We start from the raw sequence: 9,797 nt of genomic DNA on the forward strand, positions 1-9,797 counted from the left end.
TTATGTAAATTAGTCTTTATTTAGAAACTCTATATACATTAAGTACAAGCGCTTATTTAGGTAGAAATAAATGGTATTAGTTTTTAAGTAAATAGGTGTAATTTGTGCAATTGCACATTTCTAATTAACTCTTGCAAAACATGATGCTCCATTTTAAATCGACTTATGTTACGTTTACCTATCACACTGTCCAATACGTTGGAAAGTTCTAATTATTCTTCAAAAACAACGGAGAGTTTCTCGAATATAGTGGTATATAATTTCTTAATTGTTTGTAGTCCTAAATAGTTATAAATTAACGTCATGTAGTTTTATAGATTCTTGGACGTTATTTCGACCAGTTTTGAATAAGTAACAGTCGACATTCATAGTTTTAATTCTTCCCGCTCGTAGCGCTCAAATCTTATACCTTCCTGAATCGATAACGATGGTTGATAAGGAAGTTCGCTAACCTCCATTGGCGCGACACGCAGAAGTATTACCTACAATCTAGAAATTGCATTTTATATCTCGTTTACGATTCTTTCCGCTAGTAGCGCTCTTCTCTTATTCTTGTCCAAGTCGATAACGTATAATTTGATAGCGAATATCTAACAAAGTTCTAGAACCCCTGAGTAGCGTACACATTTTCCAATCGAATGCTAGATTTACTCTATACGTCGCGTTTTCTGTAATAAACATTTTCTTCTACCTAGTATTTCTATTCGAAATCTTAAAATTAGAATGTGGATGCATCGAATAATTCTCCGTTTATCCGATAGATGGCACCGCGTGGTAAGTTTCGTGTCGTAGCATTAATTTTCTCGCTGCGTTTTAATTCCGTTATTTATGCATTCTTAGAATTACTTGTAATATCGATAATCATGATTTGAGAAACTATTATACAAGTGGAATCATTGATAATATGCTACATTTACGTCAGTTTTAACATTATTCCAAAGCAAAGTGGCCTCTTTTGTTAGCTATTGAATTACGAGGGACGAAGGTAAAATAATATTTAACAATGTAAAATAAGTAACGGATAAATTTATTATCGGATCAATAGTTATAGCAAATTCAATAAATTAAAAGACACCGAATTGGGGTAGTGGTACTTCTGGATTCTCGTCAGATTCGTTTGATTGTTGCAATTGTTCCAATTGTTCCAATTGTTCCAATTGTTCAGATTGTTCAGATTGTTCAGATTGTTCAGATTGTTCAGATTGTTCAGATTGTTCGGATAGTTCCAATGCTTCTGGTTCTTCGTCGTCCAAAATGAGAAACCTCTGTCCCTGAATCCAGGACAAGTAGGACGATACACGTGTGTATACGTCGGGACTTCCAACACCACATGGTCGTCCGAAGGATACGATACCAACTTGTACACCATTGGCAACAAGAGGACCACCGGAGTCACCCTGTAATATGAAAATAGAAAAACAATGATTACAAATTCGACATTAATTTCTTATACTTCATTTGTCACTATATTTCATTTCGTACTTTACTCGGTATTTGTATTTTTCGTAGCTCGAGGTTCGTTTCTCGTACTTTGTGCGTTACTCATTTTGACAATTTTGAACGTTATCAGCGAGCAGTTAATATTGCTTATTAATTCGAAATACAGTGTCGTTAAAATTGTTCATCGCTACCAAAACATTCGGTATTGGCTCGTCGACGTTACCGTTCATTAAAACGAACAAAGAAACTTACGTTGCACGCTCCCTGTCCGTATCTGGTGAATGTGCAGATCTGTGTGTTTCTTACGTTGCCCCATGTGCTTCTGCATTTGGCCTGAGACTCGACTCGCAAGTTCGCGTATTGCAATTTATTGGGTACATTTCCGCCGGACTGAAAACCAATTTAATATCGTGTCAATTTTCTCGTATACTTAGAGCCTATCGAAATACGTTTTCGCACGAATAGTCACGAGTCGAATTTCTCGACTCTATTATCGTATCGATTGTTCACGTTCGCGTAAATTGAACTCTACGCTAATTCCGTGTTTGGAATTTTTTTTTCTTTTTCAACACGTCTCTTCAGAAGGGAAGTACGTTGTCTTTCCCGTTGTTTCGCGTTGTAGTCGCACGGTCGTTAACTCGAAAACTTTTCCGTTGATTTTCGTATCATTTTTTCTCTTATCCTCTCGTGTTGTATGCAAAAGTAACGTAATTCCTTCGTCGCTCGTTAACAAAGAACTTGGAACGATCGCGATGGCGATCGAAACGATGGAAAATCCTTTCGAAATAACGTTCTTATTATACCTGTTGAATCTTGAAATTTGTTCGAAAACCAACGCTCGAACGACAATATTTCATTCTGTAGTCTCGATTTGTGTCTTCATCTCGAAAAGATTTTCCTCGTAGAAGGACTGTCGGTATATAGGTATTCATTATTTAGGTTGCAATTGGAAGACTGTCGGTGTACAGGTAGTCGTTGTTTAGGTTGCAATCGGAAGATTCGCTTCCGGTGCACAATGATCCATCTGTCGAAGATCGCGAGTTGCACTGTCATCGAGTCGATAAAATGTTTCACTGACCTTCAGTGTTCCCCATCCGGATAGAACGCAAGATGATCCGTCGGAGACGGTCCTTCCGGTTAGCGAGATAGCCCTAACTTTCGCATTGAAGGAAATGGGTCTGCTAACGCGAATCACAGCCACATCATTGGCAATGGTTCGAGAATTGTAGTTGGGATGGGCCGTGGCGCTCTCCACAGAGTATGCACTTCCGGTTTGGGACAAAAGGTTTGTTCCGGTGTGGACGGTGACGCGTTGCATGCTGGGTACTCTGTAAACCGGTGCACGATTTTATTGTAAACCAGTCGCTGGTTATAGTCGAGACGTTCTTGTGGAAAGTAGCCGAAAGTTAACAAATTTCCTTTTTTTCGATCGAAAAACCTTCTACGCGTCAATGGTAACACCGTAACACGTAATTTGAACGCAATTCCATTTCTCTGATAGTTTACAACTTTTTGCCAACTCGAACGTTAACATTCCCGCGAAAGCGCGTGTAGTTACGTATTAAATTTGACCGAACGAATTTATGTTACAACTCGATATAATTCGATGCATCGTATAAATAATGCGGTATCGCTGGATCGAACGTTGAAATTTTTCGAGAAACTCCACGATACGTACCCTTTTACACAGTGGGCAGCAGTGAGAATGTAACGAGAACCGATGATTGATCCACCGCAGAAATGGTTACCATTGTATCTAAGAGATACTTGATAAGGAAACATTCCATCGGGTGCCTCACTGCCACCGACGATCTGGGTTCCGGGGAACGCTAAATTAACAAAATTTTGCTAAGATTAGTTTCACACTTTCAACGTGAACGAGTTATTCGATGATGTTTGCTAACTGTCCAAACGTTACGTTTCCGCGTACATGGCAGACGTTAGTATAATATAATCTTTTCTTCTCGAAGAAACTTGAATCAACGTATCGATAATAATTACCGGATACACAGAGTTGGATTAGTTTTACGGAGAAATTGAATAAAATGGAAAATAAAATTTAACACGAAAGGCAAAATCGTTTTAAGGTAAATTTCAGATTTTATTAGACAATTGGATAACGACTACGTTGAAGTGTCATTTCTTGCGGTCTAATTGGTGTTACTATTGTATTCGTATAAGTTTGGACAGAGATGTGTACATATGTGATTTTCAAATGAACTCAACCGTGATGACAAATTTTCAAAAAGTTATAGATCAATCTTAATTCGTGTTACGCGAACTATCGTTTTCTTATAAGTTTGGACAGAAGTGTGCAAATATGTAACTAATGTTCGAATGAATTCAACCGCGATGACAAATTTTCGAAAGTTATATAATGCCGAAGTTTTTCGTGGAAAATAATTTTAATACGTTTTTTGGTCAATTGCTTTTACTTACCCATTGCGGAAGCCGCAAGGCAGAGAGCTACAGCGATGCTTAGTGTGTACATGATGGCAAGAATATCGGAATATTGATGGTAGCAACTAGACGGTTCGGTTTATATACACGCGGAAGATATACATCGTGACGATAGTATCGAAAAAAATATTAAATCTTTATCTTTGTCCAATGCCTTTGATCGTAAAATTAGAATTCTCCTTATTGTCGAGTGTCGAAGATTTTTTCGAAAGAGGAAGGCATTAATCCGATAGTAAGTATGTCTCGTCACATTTTTTATACTTTTTTTTAATAGATACATTGTAAAGATTTCAATCTATAATACATTTCAACCGATAGAATTTCGATTGATAATCTAATCTTTTAATTATGAGCTCTTGTGATATATTTTCTATCAACTATTTAATTAAGATATGTCGCTGGATATGTGATTAGAGTCTAATGAGATACTTAAGTCGACGTTTCTTCGATAAAGGAAAGATATCTGTAACAGTTTTTGTTTTTGTGTACGAATAATATTTTGGTTCCATTCCAACGGTGTTTCTCGTTTTAACTTTTCCTCGACAAATGGATAATTTCCGTATAAAAATATTTTCTTTTATCGATTTTTAGTTAAAAATTTGTATTTCAATTATTTTAGACTTTTGCTAAAATTATTTGGAGTTCTTTGTAGACATCGTTAAGAAAAATACGATTCTCTTTTACTCTGTGAACGTTTTAAGAATATTTGCCCTGTGTGTCCACACCAAGAAGAAATTTTGTAACAAACAAAATCAGCAAGGTGTGACGATGTTTGCAAATAATTAATGGGATGTTAAAATGCTCATTTGAGAAAAGGAATTGAAAATTCGTGGTGTCGGACACAGTGTCCGACGATGTAGTTCGAATCGTTAACCGAAGAATTTCGATAGGTATTCATTAATCGATAATTAAAAATTCCGATCAACTGTTTAAGATGTTATCTCGAATACAAGCTAGATATGAAATTAGTTCACCGTACACTTTCATCGTAATTTGAAGTATAAATTAATTACGTGGATCGAATAGAAAGTAATACGTATACCTTCGTAACTTTAGTTTAACCAAATGTGTTTTAAACGCGTACCAGAAGAACTAAAATCCAATGCTTACCATTTTACACTTCAATTATTTTGATTTTACAAGTGACGTAATTGTACATTAACTGAGGCAAAAACAAAAGGAGTAAGGTTTCAGTATGCAATGAATAAAATTTCGTTTAATTTTTCTTTTATTAGAGAAGCTAGGGAAACAGTTTATTCAACTTTCTTGTGTAAAATTACATTCTCTTTGGGAGTCATCGAAAACATTTTGTAAAGTTTGAATAAATAGTTTGCAAGTTTGAATAAGTAGTTTGCAAGTGATTCGACGGCGGTATAGATCACCTCTCTTTCGTTCGCGATCGAGTAAAGTCCTTTTTTTTTCATTTTCACAAAAGCGAAGAAATACGAAAGAAGTAAATATACCCGTGTCTGAATTCTTTAATAAAAAAAAAAAAAAAAAAAACGAAAAGTAAAGATAGTTTTGCAAATTTCTTTATACTTTCTTGAAAGGTCGGAAGGTTTGAAAGGTGCGAAGAATAGAAATCTCCAATAATTTTTTCCAATATTCATTTATTGTAAAACTGTGCACCGTTAAATAAATTCCGATTTTTCCCGGATTGTGTTTCGATTTTTTATTCCTCATGATAAAAGTTTCAAACATTTCATTTAATTGTCGCTTGCACATTAAACTAGTGACTTCGATAGGTACCTTTGAATTCTTTTCAAACTTTTTTAAAGTCTAGAACAATACAAAAATCAAACCTAGTCATAAATGACCTAGGTTGCCGATCGCATTAGTAAAAAACACCTTGCTGACAGAGGGTCAATATTCTGGGTCTATGTCTACGTCAGTGCGTTCTAGTCATTGCTCGTTATCGCTTCATTTCGCTCTGTTTCGATGCTTCTTCTTTGGCTTTTTCATACGACAGATTTGTGATCGCTTTGGTTAATAACGGAAATGTGTGTAATTAATGTGATTCGTTGAGAACTTCGATCTCTAAATAGTACTTACTTACCTACGCATCGAATGATTCTCCGTTCATCTGGTAGATGTCATCGCGTGGTGAAATGCGGACGAAAAATTTGTAAATTTGCGAACATAGGAAAGTACAATTAATGTATTCAAGGTTGGTATAGAATGATACATACTTTATTTCGGACAAATTGTTTTGTACATAGAAGCACTAGTGCTTCTAGTTTTAATATTTGTCGGTAGTAAAGTTGATCGATTCGTTATAAAAAAAAAAACCCATTGACTATTTTCTCGCAAAAAATTCGATAACTACTAAATCCTGATAGAATTAGTAGAGATACGTAGTCGAATGAATCAGACTATACTGCTACCAGGCAGTTCCTCTTCTTCGTCCAAAAGAAAAGATTGGTTTTCCTTGATCCACGATAAGAAGGATGTTACTCTGGTGTATACGTCGGGATATCCAATACCACATGGACGTCCGAAGGACACAATACCAATTTGTACACCGTTAGCAACGAGGGGGCCACCAGAGTCACCCTGCGATAACAGAAAGACACCGATTATGAATTAGGCGCGCGCTTTCGCTACTTGAGCCTTGTTTCTTGTGAGTTTTACACACTTCGATGTTCTACATAGGTTCTTTTATCGTACTTTATACGTAACTTTTGATCGATACGCAAATTAGACACAAAACTGACGTAAACTTTCGACTAAATAATTATTAGAGAACGAGAAACGTTTTAGAATTTTAATAATGTATGGACCGGATAATTTGGAATACAGTTCCTACCAAAGTTCTCGGTGATGGAAAATATTTGTCGATTATTGAGATATTATTCTCCGCAACTAAAATAGTAAAGGGTGAAGTAAAAGGAGGAATGTAAAATTTCCCGCGAAGATTTTAATGATTATTTCGGAAAGAAGGAAGCGTTTTGTAGATTACTGAAAACAACTCGACGGGCTAGCGGTTAAAAGGAACAATTAAACTTACGTTGCATGCTCCTTCTCCGTATTTGGTGAACGAGCAGATGTGAGAGTCGCGCAGATTCCAATGGACCTGTTTACAGCTCGCTTGACCCTCGACACGCAAGTTTATGTATTGCAAATTGTTGGGCAGAGTTCCGCCGGCCTGAAAACAAAATCAATACCGTATAACTTTCCTCGTGTACAAGCTCATTAAATACACATACGTTTCGTATAAACGGGCAAAAATTGAAAATTTTGTCAAATTTTTCACACCCTTGATCGATATTAACCGTTACGTGTCTCTCTGGTTGGATTATTCGACAATGCTCTATCTATCGGAGCGTGCTCAGGGCACAGTTATTTTTACGATTTTACTCGCCAAGAGCATTCGTTTAAATGAAAGTTCGAGCAACAAATATCGTCCTATTTGTATCGTAATGCTCGCAATGTAATCTAATTGCAATATCGAGTTAAAGCAATTACGATCTAATAATACCGACCCTCAGAGTTCCCCATCCTGATAAAACGCAGGCTGATCCTTCCTCGACATCCCGCGAGGCAAGTGTAATCGGTGAAACGTTTTCATTGAAGGCGATGGCTTTGGAGACGCGAATCAGAGCCACGTCGTTAACGAGCAAAATCATGCTGAATCTGGCATGGGCTATTATTTTTTCCGCGGTGTACACGGTGCCAGGTGAGCTCAGAAGATTCGTTCCGGCATGAATGGTTATGCTACTGGCCGATTGTCTGTAAACAAGCGGTAATGGTAACGTGTATTTCACCGGTATCGTATCGGGGGAAAACGAACGTAATAATTCGAGAAGATTGGTACTAGTTGCAGGTGTACTTTGGTCGGTAAACGGAATTCAAAATTGGCAAACGAAGCTCGAATTTGCGATACTCGTCGAGCTTTGAACTTGAACGCAATTGTTGAAAGCTCTTTGAACGTCTCTAGTGGAAGCGTTAACAAAATTGTTGCTTCTTGTCGGTGACAAGAGAAATTCGAGCTTTGTCGTTTTCGTCCTACGGGTGACGCAATTCGTGAAACATACCCTGAGACGCAATGCGCTGCGGTGAGAATGTAACGAGCATTTATAATAGATCCCCCGCAGAAATGATTTCCATTCTTTCTAAGAGAAACTTGGTACGGAAACTTTCCAATGGGCGCATCTTTGCCACCGACGATCTGAGTCCCAGGGAATCCTAAATTAACAAAATCACATTATAGTTACACTTCCTGTATTTCTATATAAAAAATCTATTCGACAATTTTTACTTCTAAATACTACATTTGCGCACACACGGCTGATTTCCTATAACGATAAATTTGAATCGACGTATCGACGACAAAATATTGACAATTACAGAATAGTAAAAAGTCTGATCAGTAGTCTGACCGATAATTCGATCGATAGTTCGATCAATAGTCTGATCAATATTCTGAACCTTCCTTCCAGGTTAATTCTCGCGAGTTCCCAGAATCGAACGATGTTATCTATCTTCGGTTTTGCCTCCGAGTACGTCAAGATCGATCAATACCCTTACTTGGTATGGCATTTATAACTCGTTACTATTTCGTGTGGATAGTGATGTATTGTTGCCTCAAATGACATTAATAATTGTACGAGTTACATATAAAAAAGAAGCGATGCATTTCACAGAAAACGCTAATTATATTGAGAATTGTACAGAAGAATATGAAACGAATAGAAAATTTAATATAACATCAATGATCCAACTATATCGACTATTTGTTAATTAACGTTACTCTATCGTCAATTTGATTATTTTCGTGTATTCGACTGGACAAATTCACATTGTATGCAAAGGTTTAGTTTGGTAGAAAGAAAAATGCTCAAAATAATTGCGGAAAGTTAAATTTTTTCGCAAGAAGGAAATTCGAAATGTTTTTCCTCTACTCGTTTCTATTACTTACCATACGCTGCGGCTGCAAGGCAAAGCACGAGTGAAATGCTCAGTGTATTCATGGTTGCTGAGATGTCAATACTATAATTGACAACTGTATGCACCAATTTATATACCCCACGGGGATGGACATTGCATTGATAAGGATAACAGAATTATTAGATTTTTATCGACGATAAGAGTAAATACATTTATAAACAATAACATTTCCGATATTTAAAAATGCTGCAGCCTTAGCTGTCGAGACAAGGTAAAATCCGTATCTTCGTATATTAGACGGATTAAGGAAGCGATCGATCTGACAACGAATATGAATCTTATACGTTTGTTACGAAGTTTTAATTACAAGCCGTTGCTTCGAGATCGATTCTTTAATTAATTCATTTATGCCCGAAATAAAAGTGTAACCATTGAAGCAAAGCATAAATAATATCGAATACTTTGTCCTCGGACTGTTTGTATATACAAATACGGTACCGAGACGTTCTTCACGAAAGACTATTTTCTTTATAAAGAAAAAACATTTATTATAGGTGGATTACGAAACCCAAGGCAAAAGTGGTTTAAAATATTAGCTATTCTTTTCGCACAAGTATAATATTTTGAAGAATACGTTCTTTTAACTGTCCTTGGTATCATTTATACTCATCGAAAAGTATTCGTTGACAATATACAACTGGGACGAACTCTGTAACGAACAATACGAGGCTGGAGACGATATTTTCAAATTGTTAATACGATAGTGATCGTTCGATCAAATTGAGGGCTCGAAGGTTTCTAAAATATCGTGCAAACGCATAAGGAGCATATGGAATGTATCGAAAAAGATACGTATCGGTAATTACAACAGCGTTGATATAGTATTAAAATATAATTTCGATAGATTTTTATTAATCGGTCTTGATTGAAAATTCTGATTGACGTTTCAAGACGTTATCTCGGAGACAAGGAGTGGCTTCAAAATTGATCAGATCGAGATACGAAATCAC

General features: G+C 36.5%; 1 protein-coding gene across 1 annotated transcript; it reads right to left on the bottom strand.

Moving 5' to 3' along the window:
• Positions 1-1,006: 1,006 nt before the first annotated feature.
• LOC143151651 (transmembrane protease serine 9) lies at positions 1,007-8,870 on the bottom strand. Its single transcript, XM_076321000.1, has 15 exons — positions 8,819-8,870; positions 7,917-8,085; positions 7,383-7,617; positions 6,908-7,045; positions 6,279-6,453; positions 6,090-6,133; positions 5,440-5,679; positions 5,364-5,376; positions 5,058-5,062; positions 4,943-4,992; positions 3,880-3,965; positions 3,119-3,269; positions 2,519-2,768; positions 1,693-1,830; positions 1,007-1,397 (listed from the first exon to the last, which is right to left on the bottom strand). The coding sequence occupies exons 1-15, from the start codon at positions 8,868-8,870 to the stop codon at positions 1,065-1,067; spliced, it is 2,079 nt and encodes a 692-aa protein (XP_076177115.1). The 3' UTR covers positions 1,007-1,064.
• Positions 8,871-9,797: the final 927 nt, after the last annotated feature.

Source organism: Ptiloglossa arizonensis, chromosome 9 (genome assembly GCF_051014685.1).
Source record: "Ptiloglossa arizonensis isolate GNS036 chromosome 9, iyPtiAriz1_principal, whole genome shotgun sequence".
Taxonomy (NCBI): domain Eukaryota; kingdom Metazoa; phylum Arthropoda; class Insecta; order Hymenoptera; family Colletidae; genus Ptiloglossa; species Ptiloglossa arizonensis.